The 16,996-nt window shown below is 42.1% G+C and overlaps 2 protein-coding genes across 3 annotated transcripts; one reads left to right on the forward strand and one right to left on the reverse strand.

Annotated features, from left to right (window-relative positions):
- Window positions 1–131: 131 nt before the first annotated feature.
- On the forward strand, window positions 132–2,799 carry aarsd1 (alanyl-tRNA synthetase domain containing 1). Its single transcript, XM_061264284.1, has 12 exons — window positions 132–266; window positions 558–686; window positions 764–923; window positions 989–1,046; window positions 1,121–1,277; window positions 1,339–1,455; window positions 1,531–1,661; window positions 1,735–1,801; window positions 1,869–1,960; window positions 2,028–2,082; window positions 2,152–2,246; window positions 2,320–2,799. Exons 1-12 carry the CDS (start codon window positions 228–230, stop codon window positions 2,456–2,458), a joined length of 1,239 nt encoding a protein of 412 aa, XP_061120268.1. The 5' UTR covers window positions 132–227; the 3' UTR covers window positions 2,459–2,799.
- LOC133142766 (myoferlin-like) lies at window positions 2,460–15,544 on the reverse strand. Of its 2 annotated transcripts, XM_061264276.1 has the most exons (54): window positions 15,294–15,544; window positions 14,860–14,915; window positions 14,687–14,778; window positions 13,578–13,686; window positions 13,420–13,513; window positions 13,206–13,360; window positions 13,011–13,139; window positions 12,890–12,952; window positions 12,756–12,806; window positions 12,647–12,677; window positions 12,466–12,581; window positions 12,279–12,405; window positions 12,106–12,209; window positions 11,963–12,031; window positions 11,854–11,897; window positions 11,415–11,497; window positions 11,291–11,329; window positions 10,926–11,050; window positions 10,742–10,855; window positions 10,498–10,675; window positions 10,302–10,426; window positions 10,130–10,239; window positions 9,872–10,064; window positions 9,649–9,804; window positions 9,451–9,582; window positions 9,202–9,365; window positions 8,835–8,949; window positions 8,654–8,756; window positions 8,400–8,542; window positions 8,166–8,336; window positions 7,964–8,057; window positions 7,830–7,907; window positions 7,580–7,761; window positions 7,340–7,498; window positions 7,151–7,252; window positions 6,782–6,943; window positions 6,489–6,654; window positions 6,349–6,425; window positions 5,770–5,781; window positions 5,609–5,707; window positions 5,362–5,490; window positions 5,139–5,294; window positions 4,972–5,063; window positions 4,731–4,901; window positions 4,504–4,652; window positions 4,296–4,435; window positions 4,145–4,233; window positions 3,985–4,080; window positions 3,781–3,922; window positions 3,619–3,718; window positions 3,357–3,550; window positions 3,180–3,289; window positions 2,967–3,114; window positions 2,460–2,900 (listed from the first exon to the last, which is right to left on the reverse strand). In XM_061264276.1, the coding sequence occupies exons 1-54, from the start codon at window positions 15,379–15,381 to the stop codon at window positions 2,862–2,864; spliced, it is 6,165 nt and encodes a 2,054-aa protein (XP_061120260.1). In that variant the 5' UTR covers window positions 15,382–15,544; the 3' UTR covers window positions 2,460–2,861. The 2 variants fall into 2 exon arrangements, with proteins under 2 accessions (XP_061120260.1, XP_061120261.1); XM_061264277.1 differs by having other exon boundaries at window positions 8,166–8,542.
- Between the last annotated feature and the right edge of the window lie 1,452 nt (window positions 15,545–16,996).

Genomic DNA, 16,996 nt, shown 5'->3' on the forward strand with positions numbered 1-16,996 from the left:
AAGACATTCATATTAGGAAAAACACTTTTCATTGAAATGTGTTCAATCTAAAATAAATTATTTTGCTTTGATAATGTAATTATATTCATTTGCCAGAATCAAAGAATTGCTTTTATTAACTTTGACCTTCCCGCTACCCGTACAAAAACGTCACCAACCTAGCTTCACACTCACTTTAATCTTTTCGTGTCTTAACATTTACTGTTTTTCTCCAAAAATAAGTCAATATGGCTTTCCAGTGTCAGAGGGACTGCTACATGAAAGAGGTAAGAACATGCCTGAGGTGATATGTTAACGCTTTATTGCTTAAAATAATAACACTAACACTATTTTCTATGCATAAATAGTTAGCACCATTGCTAGCTTAGTGATAGCATTGTATTGTAATAATATTATTACAGTTGGGACTGAGTTTTCTTTTTGTAAAATGTACAGATACGTAGAAAATAAACTTTTTTTTAAAAAAAAATACTTCCCAACACTGCACACGACAATATTAGATTATTATATTATTATTATATTGCAGGTCCAGATTTGAATTGATGTTTTCCATTTAGTTTGTCACAACTGTAGCTTCCTGCTCCCCATCGGAGCTCAAACTGGAAATCGGTGGAAAGAAAGAAAACGTGAGTGGATTCACTGTGAAGCTGCAAGATACCATCTTATTTCCTGAGGGAGGCGGCCAGGTATGTATGATTTTGGATACCCGAGGACATGACAGCTTAAAGCAATATTATTATTGTACTTTTATCTCCTCCACCAGCCAGATGACTATGGGCTGATCGCGGACATCCCTGTTTTGAGGGTGACCAGACAAGGACAAGATGCCGTTCACTTTGTGACCTCGCCCCTGGAGGTGGGTCAGGAGGTGCAAGTGATGGTAGACTGGGAGAGGAGGTTTGACCACATGCAACAACACTCAGGTGCGCCTCCCAAATACTCTCCCAGAGTACTATTCACACTAATAAGCATTTTCTTATTCTTTTAGGACAACATCTCATCTCAGCCTTGGCAGAAACCATGTTTGGCTACATGACCACATCTTGGTATATTCACAACACTTTATTGTAATGCTGCATGTATACAATTTCGCTGTACTCGCCCACATCTTTGTTATTAGGGAGCTGGGGCGTCAGAAAAGCAACATTGAACTGAACATTCCGGTTGTTCAAGCAGCCCAAATCCGAGCGCTGGAGGAAGCTGCCAATGAGAAGATCAGAGCTCACATCCCAGTCAATGTTAAGTTACTTTATAAAGACAGCCCTGAAATGGAAAAGGTCAGTGCTACATTTTGTGTGTGTGTGTTGAAGCCAGTGAGTACTTATGCGCTACGTGCAGGTGAGGACTCAAGAACTCCCGGACGACCACACGTGGCCAATTCGAGTAGTTGACATCGAGGGAGTCGACACCAACATGTGTTGCGGAACGCACGTGTCCAACCTCAGTCACTTGCAGGTACATGAAAACACTTGGAAATATTCAATTTGAGACGTCGTTACCGTAAATTCAAGAGGATGATTTTTTTTTTAGGTAATTAAACTCCTGGGGATAGAGAAAGGGAAGAAAAACAAAACCAATTTGATATTCTTGGTGGGAAATAGGGTGCTGAAATATGCTGAGAAAAGCTACAGCGCCGAGCGCTCTTTGGTGGCTCTTCTCAAGTAAGCTGCATGTTAAAGTTTAATTGTGTTTAATTTATGTAATAAAATATTTGTATTTACTTCTCTTCAACAGAACTGGCCCTGATGGACACGTTGACGCTGTGGACAAGTTGCAGAAGTCACTGAAGCTTGTGCAGAAAGTGAGCCAATACTTGTTGCTTTTTATCCTTGGATGTTTTTGTAAAATTGTTTTTATTTTCCTTGTAGACCAACTTCAGCCTACTTCGAGACATGGCCCTCATCGTCACTCAGAATTTTAAGAATGACCCGCACAGAGGGAATTTCTTCACTTTGCACAAGTAAGAGGTGCTAATTTTCCACATTAGCGAGTGTTGTTTACAAAATGGCGTCCTCACTCACCCACAGAAAAGAAGGCGATAATGAGTTCATGAACATCATTGCCAATGAAATAGACACTCAGGTAAGAATGCAAAACTTGTATTTTTTGGTATTAAATAATCAATTAATATTCTCTCTTGACTATTCTCAGGAAACTTTGGTTTTCCTGACTGTAGGAGAGGAAAAGGGGCCAGGTTTGTTTCTGCTGGCTGGACCCAGCGAGCAAGTGGCGCAAATGGGACCACGGTACGGGGGAAGAAAAAAAAAATCCTACAGATTATACAATATGATATTTTAAACATATTTTTCCTCTGCCCAGGTTGTTGGAGCTGCTTCAAGGGAAGGGAGCCGGAAAAAATGGCCGTTTCCAAGGCAAAGCCAACAGCCTGGCCCGAAGAGCCGAGGCGGAAGCTTTATTGCAACAACACTGCAAGCAGCAGAACTCACAAGAAGAATAAATCCAATTTAATCGTTTATTTACAACAACAGTTATACAAAGAAAATAACATTTGCTGCAATATGTAATATGTAATATAAAATATGTTTGTAGCAGATTAAGGTAGTAGCACAATGTTGTCAGATGTTCAATTTAATTCTTTTAAATATTTCTAATTTAAAACATTTGAACTGATTTTTTTTTTTTTTTTAAATAATTGAACCAATTGAGTGAGGCCACTGTTAATGTGGGGAAAAGTCAATCACCTTTATGTGTGTAGCTGAATATTGAAAGAGTGCAAAACAAGCAAGTGTCCCTTCCCATTCACACCTTTTATATATATAAAAAAAAAAATTAACGTCACTGCATTTTGATCCTTTCGACGTTCTCGTCCTCCTTTACAGGTCGAGTGCATCTCATCCGCTTTATTGTAGTGGCTTTACTATCTTCATCGAGATGTAGTTCTGGAAAAGGTCAAAGAAATTTGACATCAGTCAAAGCACAAAGTTAGATTATCATCAAAATCTTACCGGTAGAGAGTAGAGCAGGATGGCGAGGAAGAGGAGCAGGATAGTGAGAATGATGAGTCCGATGAAGAGACACCGGAAGCGTCGCCACACAATAAACTTCATGGTCTTGCATGGGTTGGTGAACCAGAAGAAGGAAGTTTCGGGGCGCCTGTTGGTCACAGAGATGTTTTACAAAATGGCGTCCATGAAAACCAAAAAAAAATGGGTTCCTACTTGGGAAAGTCCAGTTTAGGGTTCATGTTGGGTTCATCTCTGCCTTTTCCTGCCGGTTTTTCATCCACATCAGCCTCACTCACAATTTCCAAAGTCATCTCGACTTTGCCCTATGGAGACAAAACAATTTTTGGACCCTATATGAGATACGGTATCATTTTGTTCATCCTCACTCACCCCCAGGGCCTTGAGCCCATTTTGCTCAATCGAACACGGCCACCAGCCTCTCACGGACTTCTGTGTAAACAGACACTTGGCAGCTTCAGGCTTGTGCGGCACGTCTACGTCCACCTCATCCATCATGGATAGTGAACACTTTTCTGGCGTCTTTGCAGGGGGAATCAAATTGTGCAAATAGAGCTCCAGTGTTCCTGGGACCCGAACCAAAACGCATAATTGAAGAATTACATCACTCCAACAATGTTTCCCATTGACTCACCAAGATAATCATCCAGGGAGAATTTGTCATTGTCCCATATCTGAATACTCAGCTTGGGCGGAATCCTGAACTCAGTTTTATCCAAACTCCAAAAATGCTCCTATTGAAACAAATAGAATTTTTTTTTGGTCGAGGTCCAAACCTGGAGAGGGGTGGGCTCACCTTTTTGGAGACGAGGCAGAGTTGTTCCGCGGGAAGGTAGTCGAATTCAAAAACAAACCTCCAGTTGAAATTGCCGTCCCCGTCGAGAGACCTGTAATGGACGTCCGTCCTCTGCTTGTCCTCCTCCATCCCTGCCATCCATCTGCGACAAAATCATTCATTTCAACTCTTTAAAGTGTTTTTTTTTTAAAGAAATAACCGTACCCCTTGACGTAAATGTCGCTCATGTGCTCTCCGGTGACGCTCGTCTCATCCAGCGTCACATCTGTCGTGTTCCAAATGACCACGCGCAGGAAATGCCTAAAATAAAAAATTGGTTAGGTTGGACGGCGTGATTCAGTAGATGATTTTTAGGGATGCTCACTTCTTGGCTTTGCGCGGGGTGATGTCAAAGGGCGGCCCGGGTGGACCCATGCTCTTGGGGAAAATGTCGACCCACATTTGAAGCCTTCCCTGTACACACAAATGGACAGATTAGCACAAGGACATCATGTGGACATTGAATCTGGACAAACCTGAGACAGGTTTGGCTGGAAGCTGCTGTATAGAGTCCTGGTCTCCACATGCTCAGGTACAAGTCCCTGCGTTCGTAGGGTGTGGAGACACAGACGCTCAGAAGGTGGACCCAAGTGTTCATGAATCTCCTTTTTGCCCTCTGGAAGGAGAAATAAGTCATGTCGTCTTTTTAAACAGCCATGAGACAAAAAAAATAATAATTCTTACCAAAGTGAGCTAGTGTGTATTCTTTCCCGTTGAAGCTGAGCGAAGTGCCGTTGTCCTCACTCCTCGGTTTGGAAAATCCTTTCAGACGAGCGAGGTTGTCCAAGATCTCAGAAGGCTTCAGCTGGTCCCGCCACTGGTTGATTCCAGAACTGACAGCGAAAATACAGTTGATATCTACACCGAATTTTGTTTCACTTATAAAAACATTTTGGGCTTGGTTGCCATACGTGCAGTAGGTTTGCGGCAGGCCGCAGTAGGAGTTGTAACGGGACAGGAAACGGTTCTCCAGGTCGATCACCGTCTCCCCGACTTTCTCGTCACGACTCAGGAGGTCGTAGTCGTAGACGCAGATTTTCAAATCCTTATCTTGGGGTAGGAAGCAGCTCATCTCAAACATCCTACGGCAATAAAAATATTGTGCTTTAATCCTCTGGGTGATTATGAATGCCAATTATGCTAATTAGCTACCTTCCAAACACAGGATTGGTTGTGTTGGGGAGGTAATGGTCTCGGTCATCTAGTGTGTTCTTTCCCAGGGAGATCTTCATGTAGGGGTCACACTAAAGGAAAAGTTCACCACATTGAGATAACAGCATTATAAAAAATTAAAAAATATATTGTTAATTGATCCTCACTCTGCCGTTATTGTCTTTAGGCTGGAGATTGATAGCCCGGACCACATAAATCCTAACCAGACACTCCTGAGGGCCGCTATCTGGAAGTTCTCGGAACTGCCGGGGAGGAGGGGTGATACCGGGGTCATCTGGCAGGGGGTATACTTTAAACGAGCCCTGCAGGCGGAAGAACACAGACCTCACAGTTTCATTTTTCTTTCGACGTGTAAATGTGTCAAAGTACCTTGAACTCCCCGACCACGCTCGGATCATCATCGCCGTCCTCGTTTTTGCCTCGCTGCAGTTTGAAAGTCCTGCAGAAGTCTGTCAGCCCTTTGAATTGGGAAATATCTTCTAGTTCTTTGTCGTACACCTGAGAAAATAATTCAAGATGATGAAATTAAAAAAGACTGTTTAGGCAGAAAGTTTATAATTCACCAATAGCTTGAGAAACCAAATTATTTGAAATTCCACTGATGATGGTATCTTACTGTGAGGGTGTCATATCCTTTTTTGAGATAAGGACCACATTTCTCATTCTCTCCCACTGAAGCGTAGAATTTACTCCACCAATCTACCGTCTGCTTTTCCTACAAAGCACAACTTTTACAATCAATTTATTCGCAGTTTGAAAATAAAAATAAACACTTACCTTTTCCACGTGCTGTGAATAAAAGAGAAAGTCATTTTTATTATTGAAATAAATGGTTCTTAAAATAAAAGTGTGAAAACAAAGGGGGGCGTGATTTGAGTTGCGGGTTTCAAATCAGCCACCAGAGGGCGACAGAACATTTGTGTTACAGGACTTTGTTTTGGTAATTTTGTTGACCAAGAACTTTTTTCTTTTTCTTTGGTGCTGCTGTTAAAAAATGTCCAAGCCTGGAATTCATTTTCTGTGCTCGTTAGATGCGATGAATAAATGAACAAAAGAACAGATGGCAAACAAGCTATTAATGGCATTGTGACATCATTAGCGTTGTGCTTTCTCAGCTTTCCAGTGTCATTAGTGTCCAGAGACTGAGCGACAAAAGCAACATCAAGTCTTCATACATACAAAACGGGAGGGAAGGGGAGTCATTTTGCTGACAGCATCTGACATGCTGCACATGAACTGCAAGCCAGAGTGACATCACATGTCAAATTTGACTCTGCACGTCAAATTATGACTTTTTAGTCCAAAGTTGATTCAAATTATTAGAAGAAATGATGAAATATTCTTAATATTACCTACCTGGGATTCTAATAGGAGTCTAGTTTCTTCCATATTGATGGAGATTTGTCTGGAAGGAGTCGCTGCCATGAGAGCCACTGGAAGAATTTTTTTTTTGGGTCATTTAGTCCAGTATTGGAGAATTATTTTTGTCTCCTCACTTTTGGACGCCATGGCTCCCTCGGCCGTGATGACATATGGGTCGCAACGAAACTGCTCCAGCGAGGTGATGGTGCACTGGCCCACCACAGGTTTTCTGCCGAATGGACGGTGGTCAATCACCTTCAGCACAATCGGAGGCGTGTACATCTCATCCTTAGGTAGAAGCTGGAGGAGGTGACAGGAGGATGGGAATTAAAGGAGTTGGTGATGTTTGAACCAAAAAAACAGGTTTGGTGGGGGTGTTGACGGAATTTCTTCAAGGATGAAATATATTTCAACGCAGTGTGGTTACCACTTTGATGAAGAGGACTGAGCTTGGGAAGTTGGGGCTCTTCTTCATGTTCCTGATGACTGTGGATTCTACTCTTTGCCCGCCGCACTCCACCACCAGGCTGGGAGAAGAAACTGTGGCCAGTTGATAGGACTTCATGTTCCTCAGACCCCATGCGAGAATCTGCATGTAACAATTTCAAATAAAATAATATTCAATCTTTTTTTTTTTAAAATAAATTCTAAATATTTTAAAAAACTAAACATTAAAATGTATTAAATTTAATTAAAATGTATGTATGTAAAAAATGTATTAAAGTAATTAAAAAAATTAAAATAATAAATAAAATACATAAATAAATATCAAAATAAATAAATACATAAATTTTACCTCCACAGCAGTGAGCTGCACAACAGGCCGGATGCCCTGCGGAACCATGTAGAGGTTTTCCGCCCTCTTTGGGGGGACAAGAGGAAGATCTGAGTCTCCTGACTGGAAAGAGAGAGAGAAAGCAGATAATCAAATCAAGATGAGAATAAATGTCCTTTATTTATGAAATCCTCAAGTTCAGATGCAGACCTTATCTTTGAGGATAAGTTCAGCCGCCACCAGTGCCTCCCCTTCCTCACGCCCCCCCTGCACGATGGGGTGCCATAGCAGTTTGGGCACCTGATCCATACTAGGATTCAACTTGACCAATGGAGCGCAAATACATCGACCTAGCAGCTCATCCCTACCCTGGACGGTTGAAAATCTTGTTAAAGGAAAAACATTTCCTCAGGCGGGATCGACTAAATGATTCCCTTTGTGTGGCGTTACCACTTGGTCATGGTCGTAGAACTCGATGACAACATCCGGGGGATGTTGCGCAAGAGCCTTTGGGTCCCCGTGAATTTCCACATGGTTGAAAATGAGAGTTTGGTCCCAGGTTGGGTTTAAAGTCGCACGCAGCTTCTCTGTCGTCTTACTTAGATGCAGGAAGGACACGTGGGCGTATGGATCTGTGAAGCGAAAATGTATTACGGCCACAGATTGGGATCATTTATGACAGCTAACATTAGCCACATACCAGAAAAACTGTCTTTGTCCATAGAGGTCATATTTCTTGCTTGATAGACATAAACACGCAGGTGATACACGCTTGACCCTGAAGGAAGAGGGGAGGTTAACAAATTTATCCGCCCTCATTTGCTATCCACTTACTTTCTAAGGAGCAGGACACGGTGGGTGTGTTAGCACCAAACATCTTGGTGACGTCGCCTTCGGAGCTTTTCTCTTTCTCGTCCGTATCAACGCCCTGCGAAGTAAATCAACAAAACTGGTGAGGGGAAAATGCCAACGGCTGTTCACACTTAATACTTAAGTCAATATTTAAAACTAGAACTAGATTAGAAAAACTACCCACCAGTGCACCCTCTAGTTTGAAAATGGCCGACGCCCCCAAGCGGTCTTCCGGCGCCATCTTTCTCCTCCAGCGCCTCCGGCGAAACGTATCCGACGATCGTTCCTTCCTGTGGAACTTCCAGCCAATCAGGGAAGAGAATTCCCAACCCTCTGGATCGCCCTGGTCTCGCCTCTGTGGGGAAAGTAGCACGTTGAGCAACCATTTTTCCAAAAATCGGTGTGACAAAATGCTGACCTCGGCGGACGCGCCCGGGGGAAGTGCGGCTCTTCTGCGAGGCCGAACCACCCGTCGCCTACGGTGGACGTGGTACACCTTCTCTGCCGGCACCCAAGATCGAGGCTTGTCCTCTGGCGGAATAGTCAGGCCGTATTCCCATCCTGTGGAAAACCGAAAATATTTTCCCTTCAATTTTCAGACCAGATTCCAATTTTAATATTTGCTTCATGTATTTAATTTTTTTTTTCTGAATCAAATTTCAACCTCAGCACCTTGATCATCCACGGCTCTGTTGTCATCAACTGTCCACTCGTCCTCCCACGCCCAACCAGGAGGACATTCAAACTCGCTCGGATTACGGCTCTTCTCGCCATTCTGCACGACAACAACACACAAATCAACCTTTGTGTGTGTGCGCTTGGCAGCTTCCCGACATATTTGCTCTTATCTCACCACGTCGGTGAAAGGCTCAGACGCCGCCTTCCACTCCCGGCCGGGGAAGCGGGTTTCATTTTGGAAAACCTCGTCCATGAATTCAGTGTGTCCTGCGTCTGCCTCTGTTAAGAGACTTCCAACACAAAAAAGACAAATTAGATCAAATTCATTCATCTTTTTGCTTTTAGTTCGACATATATTGTTAAATTGGGGGTACAAGCTCAGGAAACGGAAACCTTTCAGTTATTTTCTTAAATCTGTGGCACGAGAGGAATGTAAACAAAACGGCCAACTCATTTCCTCGGCAGACCAGAAAAAAAAGAAGCCTAATAAATGAACATTGTGCAAGCAGTGGAAGTTTTTTTTTTTCCTGGGTTGAACTCACGCTTTCTCCGGGTCAATCAACCAATCCGACTCCCACTCCCATCCTCTGGGAGGCATGAAGTACTCCTTCTTCAACTTGAGGTTGCCTGTTACGTCAGAAAATTTATGGCGCCCCACCAGTCCTGTGGTTCCCCACTTTCCAAACATACTGGCTTGGTTCTCGTACTGCAAAAAAGGCACCGTGGGTTAGTTTCATAATAATTTTTTTGTGCGCCCGAGTTAGCTTAGCCCTTTATTTGAATGAACCTACCAGCTCTGCAAACACACTGAAAGTCCCCTCGGAGAAAGAGTTGAACTTCTTCTCGTGCGCAGACAAACCCAGCCACATGTTGACTCGGATCTGAACGGGCACCTTCAAGCCTTTGCTCTTGTCCATGGGGTACTGAGAAGAACACGATGGACTCGGTTGGACAGGAGAAACCCGGGGAAGCTAATATTTGGACCGTACCTTTAAAATGATAGTCTGGGTTTTGCCACAGTGTTGCCCGCAAGCTTGCTCACTGTATGTGGAGAAGAGGATTTTATGAGCTGGGATGCGGCTGTAGGCCACCCTCCTTTCACCGCGGAGCATCCAGATGATCACATCAGGCATGCTGTTTTGGGGCTGAAGGTATAAAAAAAAGTGAAGATTAACACCAGAGGTTGAAAATGAAACCCATTCATGCTTTCACCTCTTCGGCAAGCGCTGCGAGTTTCTCCGCCCACGATTCGATGTCGGGTAGAGTTTCGGGAATGTCCTGAGCTTCTTCTCTCATGCGTCTGGCTGCTTGATTGATGCTTTTCAAGCCGCTATCTCGCAGCTTCTTGAGTTGGATGTCCAGGGAGGTCAGATTTGAGCGACCCTCCAGAACCGGTGTTGGGAAACTGGATAAAAGGAGATAATGTGAGGTTTTTGTGCAGAGATGATTGATTCCTCATCATTGACGTACGTTTCTAGGTCTTCAATCAGCTGACTCAGCAACTTCACCCAGACACCAGATAACTGATTTTCGGGTGCTTTAGCAGAAACGGCCGTTCTGAAGACTCCCAGGTTGGATTGCTGTAACGAGGGTAAGCTCAAAAAACAGGATTTTTTTATTTGAGAAGAAAATGGAGCTTTACCAAGCGGCGATAAATGTAGAGGATGGTATTGATGGTGTCCATGCGGTGGCTGATGTCCTCCCAGAATGAGGTGACCACAACAACCGGTTTAGTGCCCGCCCATGGTAGGTAATAGTAGTGGTTACCTTCAACCACAACACGCCATTAAAAAAAAAAAAAAAAAAAACCTTTAAGTCTATAAGTGTGTCTTACTCACCATCAAACACTGCACAGCTATACTGAGTGGTGGAGGCCAGCGGTTTGCAGGTATTGTCCAATTTGTTGCCATAGTTACCGATGCTGACTTCAAACTGAATTGGCTCGCCTGGTTCCTGGATCATGGAAGCACTGTGGAAGACTGCACAGAGACAGTACTTCCTTCTCCTCTGGTACTTCTGACATAGGAGAGCAAAACAGCAAATAAGTTTTCCCAGACTTCCTTTTGTATCGTTTACTCTTACCTGTACTACCAAGATGTCATCATTTGGGATGCTGTCTATTGCTTTGTCAACTTTGCCTTCTAATTTAGTGGACATTCCCACCAGGACTCGGCCTCTGTAGGCCACTCCTTCACCCTGACCCCCCAGAAAATGAGTTAGAAGTAATTCAAGTGGATTGAAATGAGCTCTTGTCCAAAAAAATTACCTTTCCCAAATTCAGATCTTCATAAGGATCTGGTAGTCCGGTGAATTCTCTGGGGCTGCCGTAGAGGTTGATGTAGCAGGGACCGAAGACGGGGAGAAAACCAACCTCAGATTCTCCTGTTGCCGCTTCGTATAGATACAAACACAAATTAGCCTTGGATTTTAAAATGTTAGTTAGTTGGCGGTGAAATGGTTGTTAGTAAGCAGGGAAAGCAGCTCTGGATCAGGAAGGGAGGGGGGGGGTGGAACTCCACAACAACAAAAACTATGTTTGAGCAGTGGCGGAGTTAGGGGGGGGGGCAGCGTGGGCATGGCCTGCATGATAATAGCAAACATGCAACACAGCAAAATAAAGCACAGGTGAACCTTCATATGACGACAAATCCATATTTCCCGCATGTTCCTCTATTGCAGGACGAAAGACAAAAATAAGAAGTTAGTCGTGAGGAAATGATTAAGTTCTGGATTTGGGTGCAAAATAAATCATTACCTTCTATTTCGCCCCCGGAGGAGGCTATTTTGGCCAGGTTGAGGTATGTGGTGCCGACAGCATCGTTCCCAGTCACGCGATCCCTGAAGTCACACATAACTCATTAGCACACGGCTCAGCGATCACATTCAAACTCATGTGTGAAGCTAATACAGAAATATTTTTTCAGAATCACTTCTCCCACCACTTCCTCCATGTCGCCTTCCTGGACCTGCCTTATCTGATATATTGTTCGCTCGGGAAAAAGGAGCAGGAAGACAGTGCCAACAGGATTACAAATTTTGTTATTGCAAAGGGAAGGGAGGGGCCGGAGCAGGCTGACTCACAGGCCACATAATTCTCATACAGCTGGTGATGGAGCGCACCCCATCCATATTTGCAGAAATAGCGCCTGCTAAAATTTCCCGTTAGCATGTAGCGGTAAGCGTTTGGGACTCACCAATCAAACACTGTCAGTTTCACGCGCTCGCACATGGAAGGGAACTACGAGAGAAGACGTCAACCATGATTACATTTCGACCTTGCTAATGGGATGTCCGATTAATCACCTTGACTTGAAGATTCAACACTTGGTTCCACTCTGGGTTTGCATTTCTTTCTATAATTTGAGTACAGAGCTGCAGAGGCAAGAAAGAGATGTTATAAGTTTCATCGATAAATGCATGAAAATGAAAGATGAAGGAAGAGGAACCTTTTTGCCCGCAAAACGAGCCTCGATGAAGGGATCCACCAGGTTCTTCTTATTTTCATTTCCTCCAAAAATCCCCTTCAGTGACTGGATGAAGGCATCATCCACTAAAAGTGACATTCATTGCTGAGTTCCTACTCGGGTTGAACGGAAGAAGATTCTGGAAGGTGTCTTACTTTGAGGGATGTCCTCCGCCCGAAACACTTTGAGTGACAAGGTGGCCCATCGGAGAGTGACGCCAGCCGGAAGCAGCAGGTTGCTTTCGATGTCGTCTTGGTCGTCATTCGCTTCTCTCTTCTCAGACTGTATGAGCAACACGTTTGTTTACAAGACAAACTTACAATTTTTTTTTTTTCTTCTCACCGGTTGCTCGTCGCCAATCCCGACCACAAAAAGGCTGACTTTCAAGTATCCTTTAGCTCCAGAGTTGGAATCATCTGGATCATTCAGAAGTAGCCACTTCCTCATGACGCAGTGGCCTACAGCAAAACAATGGAATTAGTTCCCGAATAGATTGATGACACAACGTTTGTCACAAGCTCACCTGCTTCATCGTAAACATAGCCAACGTCAAGCTGTGTAACAAGACCAAAAGAGATGAGCCACATTTTGAAACAACTCGGCCATGAATGGACATAAATTCTCCACAGTACCTTAAATTCTCCCATGAGACTGTCAGCCCGCAGAGAGTAGGAATTATAAACCTGCAGGGAAGCATTAAAAGTCCACAGCTCATTTAAAAATAAAATACCTTCTAAGTTATGCTCATTTTGGTCTACCTACTTACCCGAAAACTGATGTTCTGTTCAAACAGGTCTGATGGAAGCATGTGGACGTTATAAAAAAACATCTGCAAAAAGAGTTAAATGCTTAAAACATGACCAATTAAGGGGGAAAGAAATAATTACCTCGTCAAAGAAGGGGTTGTTCCCTCGCTTGATCCTCGTCCTGTGTGTCTGTCCGCACACCTGAACCTTAACCACCGGCTTGATGTTGTTGCCTGGCAACTGACGGGCTTCGATGATACGGATGCGGATCTGATGGACACCATCGAGGTGAGTGGACTTCATATAAAAAAAATACAAAAACTCAATCCAAGTTACCTGGAAGTCCTGAGGTTTGTTGATGAGCCGGTGTCGGTTCTGTGACTTCGTAATTCGCCTTCGGAGGCTCGACGACAGCCCGGGAGCAGATGGGCTGGTGGCGGAACCGCTCGGGGTACCATCAGGTGCCGTCTCCTCGCCTTGCTCTCCACCACCTCAACGGTTACGTACATTAGGGTACTGCCCTGAAATCAAGAACTGTTGTCGAACATACCGGAATCCACGGTGGAATCGCCATCGTGGGATTCGTCTGGATTTGGGTTGGCATTGGGTGGCGGGTCATAGCCGACGACGAGGTTCATCGTCGCCTGCAGGGGAGGAATTTTATATTCTACAAGTGACGCCATACTAAACAAGGTCAGATGTACTTACACCAATGTTGTGGCCATTCTCATCAAGCAAATGCACATTTTTAACCGGAAGGGATCGAAGTTGACCGGAGGCAAGGTCTCTCAAAGGAATTCTCGTTGACCCGATGAATCTGCCCCAAAAAAAAAAATCATGTCTCGAGTTCTCAGCACTGATTTCCTGTGCCGAGTAAACTCTGGCCGGCCAATATAAATGCAAGTCATGAAATGCCCAATGTGTGCTCAAAGACAAACAATTAAGGTCACTGCCTTGAGCTAACAGGCCCCGCCTCCTGAGGTAAACAAACCCAGAAACAGAAGCCAGTAAATATTTCATTGACAATTCAAACATCCCCGAGCAGAGTTTAGCACTCGTAGCATCTTGACTTGTTATTAACCTCATCACTGAAGGAATCTGCTAATCACGTCAGTGCTGCTTCCAATTTGGGAAATCAAATCAGTCCACACATTGACGTGCCCTCCCTCAATTCTTTTTTGCGTTTCCAGTGAGCACAAAAATAGATTCTGGAAAACTACTCAAGACAGGAGGGGGAGGGGATGAGGGGAACCCTGTGCTATGACTGCATACATCTTTGGGGAATGTGTCAGACGTGCCAGTGGAAAACTTTGCTCAACGTGGACTCACACTAGAGACATTTGCTAAAAGCTCCTCCCTCGGTTCGGACTGTCACATGCATAAAGGGAGGGGGGAACTTAGTCAAAGACATGCAAAGAAGAGAAAAAAAATCAGTTCACAAGCTCAAATGTTGCATGGCAGTAATTAAAAGCCAGAGGAAACATTCTTTGCGGCTGCTCTGAATTCATCCCATATGTGATTCTGCATTTTCAACCACAAGCTGCTTCTTGTCGCTCATGTCATGTTGTCCAGACATGATTGGAGAGAATTTGCCCCATCCTCGCCAACTGAGAGCACAAGCAACGATTCATGTGTCGTGTTGCCCAATCGCAATCAGGCGTCCCACACGGCTCGGCAAGTCTCGGCATGACAAGCGGGGCGGGGCGTGAGGGGGCAGAGGCAGCCAGCAAACTATTTTTTTTTGCTTATTCAGCACATAATGCTGTTAATCCATTTCTTGATTAACAAAAAGGTCAAAACAAAGAGCTAAAACTTACTTATCTTTTCCAAAGGTCTCAGAGTCTTTCACAATCAAATCAAGATGGGAGTTGGGTTCTAATGCGGATCCATTCAGGTTAAACTCAAGGACCTGTGAGGTAAGATGAAAACCAGCAGTGAATTTCCATACAACTGAGATCTGACTGCAAAATAAAAAAACATAAACATTTACCTCATTCCATACTGGATTCACCTCATTATCAATAGTTTTTGTTTTTTTCTTTTCATCTGGAAAGAAGAGGCCAGTGAGAAATGAAAAACACAAGAAGTAGAAGTGACTCCACAAATGTCCTTTTTAGAAATCATTTTGGATGCAACAAGTGAGCTGCAGTTGTTGCCTCATAAGGGGAAGCATAAAAGAAGAGGAAGAAAAGCCACACCTGCAGACTATAGGTAACTGCCATTTTACCCCTGGATGGTCTCGATTTGTTTTACTAGAAGAGCTGTGACCCAACTTGACAGACATCTAGAATTTATCTCATTCCAAAATTGCATTTTTCATCTAACTGGGAATTAAAATACACGCGTTTGTTTTCAAATGACTGTCAAATGCTGCATTTCACTCGATTTAACAATTTCTATCTATAATAAAAGAAAGATATTTACCTTTAAACACTACAGTCGCAAAAGGATCAGGAGTTCCAACCGTCTTTTTGGGGAGACCTGTAGCTGATTCAACCAAAACCCGCAACATGATGATCCAGTTTGACAAAAAGAAAAGGGGAGGAAAGGAAATCCCGCAAAGGTTGTTTAATGAGTGAAATGTTCAATCCCTTGAAAAATGATCAACCCTGGCATCCTCACAGACGCGTCCGGGACGCAGACAAAAGTTGATTTTTAAGCGCAACGTTAGGAAGTTGAAATGAGGGCGGATCACGGGCGTGTAATTATCATGAGTGGCGAGAGACAAATCGTGGGCAGCTGCTGCCATCCTGCGAGGTATTGACGTCAAACTTCATTTAAACTAGCAGATAAATAACCCTTTTAAATCAACCATTAATTTTGGAAAGGTGACTATAACCACCACAAAACAAAAATTAACTACAAACCTTCACTTTACCTCGTTTTAGCAAATATGTTGTCATTTAGCACCATCTAACGGCCATAGAAATTCAATACCGTCTCTTTTTTGTATATCATTGAAAAATGTGTTTAAAAAAACAATCGGCGCAAAAGGTGGGTATTTAATAAAAAGACGTGCGATAAATAAATATAAATGTACATACGCAAATATTTTTTTATTGATAATAATATTGTACCTTCTATCCATCTCAATTTAATTTAATTTAGTCAGAATCACATGCTTAATTAAATTAAATTAATTTAATTTAATTTAATTTAATTTAATTTAATTTAATTTAATTTAATTTAATTTAATTTAATTTAATTTAATTTAATTTAATTTAATTTAATTTAATTTAATTTAATTTAATTAAGCATGTGATTCTGACTAACCACAAAAGGGCATTTTATTTTATTTCATACTGCAATATGTAGAAAAAATATTGGGCACTTTAGGAGGTGGGCGGTTGTTTTGAATTGCTTTATCGCCATCTAGTGGTTTGAATCTAAAGTGCATGCCTAAAACGTTGCAATTAAATTAAATTGAATTAAATTAATGACTTATTATTACTATATTAATTTATATATTTTATATTATATTAGTCAATATTATATTTTATATTACGTTATCTAATGTATTATACTATATTATATTATATATATATTATTATATTATTATATAAAAAAAATATTATTGTATTATTATATTATACTATATAAAAGATTTAAAAAATAAAAAAAATATTTTATCATTACTACATTATATTTTATATATTAGATTATAATTATAGTATAATTGTATTATTTCTATTTATATTTAATCATAGTATAATTATATTATTTCTATTTCTATTTCTATGTATATTTCTATTTATATTTGACGGTTTAAGCATGCGCTTCAGACTTCAGACCACAAGAGGGCGACACTACAATTGAAAACAGCCGTTCACCATCAAATCCACATGGTTTTTTTTCAGTCCAGTGTTTTCCTTGTATGTGTTTTTGCCCCGCACTATCGCTTTTAAGATAATTTATATTTATATTTATATTTATATTTATATTTATATTTATATTTATATTTATATTTATATTTATATTTATATTTATATTTATATTTATATTTATATTTATATTTATATTTATATCATTGTAATGTAATTTAACTGAACTGTTGTATCTGATCAGAGTGCGGTCAGAGGGGGCTTCTGTCAAAGCGCTCTGGCTCTACGGGTGATCCTGACCTTACT

Source organism: Syngnathus typhle, linkage group LG18, assembly GCF_033458585.1.
Source record: "Syngnathus typhle isolate RoL2023-S1 ecotype Sweden linkage group LG18, RoL_Styp_1.0, whole genome shotgun sequence".
In the NCBI taxonomy this organism is placed as follows: Eukaryota; Metazoa; Chordata; class Actinopteri; order Syngnathiformes; family Syngnathidae; genus Syngnathus; species Syngnathus typhle.

Coding starts and splice junctions, on each gene's coding strand:
- aarsd1 (XM_061264284.1), top strand. CDS start 228: ATGGCTTTCCAGTGTCAGAGGGACTGCTACATGAAAGAG. Junction 1,278..1,338: donor ACAGCCCTGAAATGGAAAAG/GTCAGTGCTACA, acceptor CGCTACGTGCAG/GTGAGGACTCAAGAACTCCC. Junction 1,961..2,027: donor AATTTCTTCACTTTGCACAA/GTAAGAGGTGCT, acceptor ACTCACCCACAG/AAAAGAAGGCGATAATGAGT.
- LOC133142766 (XM_061264277.1), bottom strand. CDS start 15,381: ATGTTGCGGGTTTTGGTTGAATCAGCTACAGGTCTCCCCAAAAAGACG. Junction 13,687..14,686: donor GAGACCTTTGGAAAAGATAA/GTAAGTTTTAGC, acceptor TTTTTGGGGCAG/ATTCATCGGGTCAACGAGAA. Junction 12,807..12,889: donor AACAGAACATCAGTTTTCGG/GTAAGTAGGTAG, acceptor GCTTCCCTGCAG/GTTTATAATTCCTACTCTCT.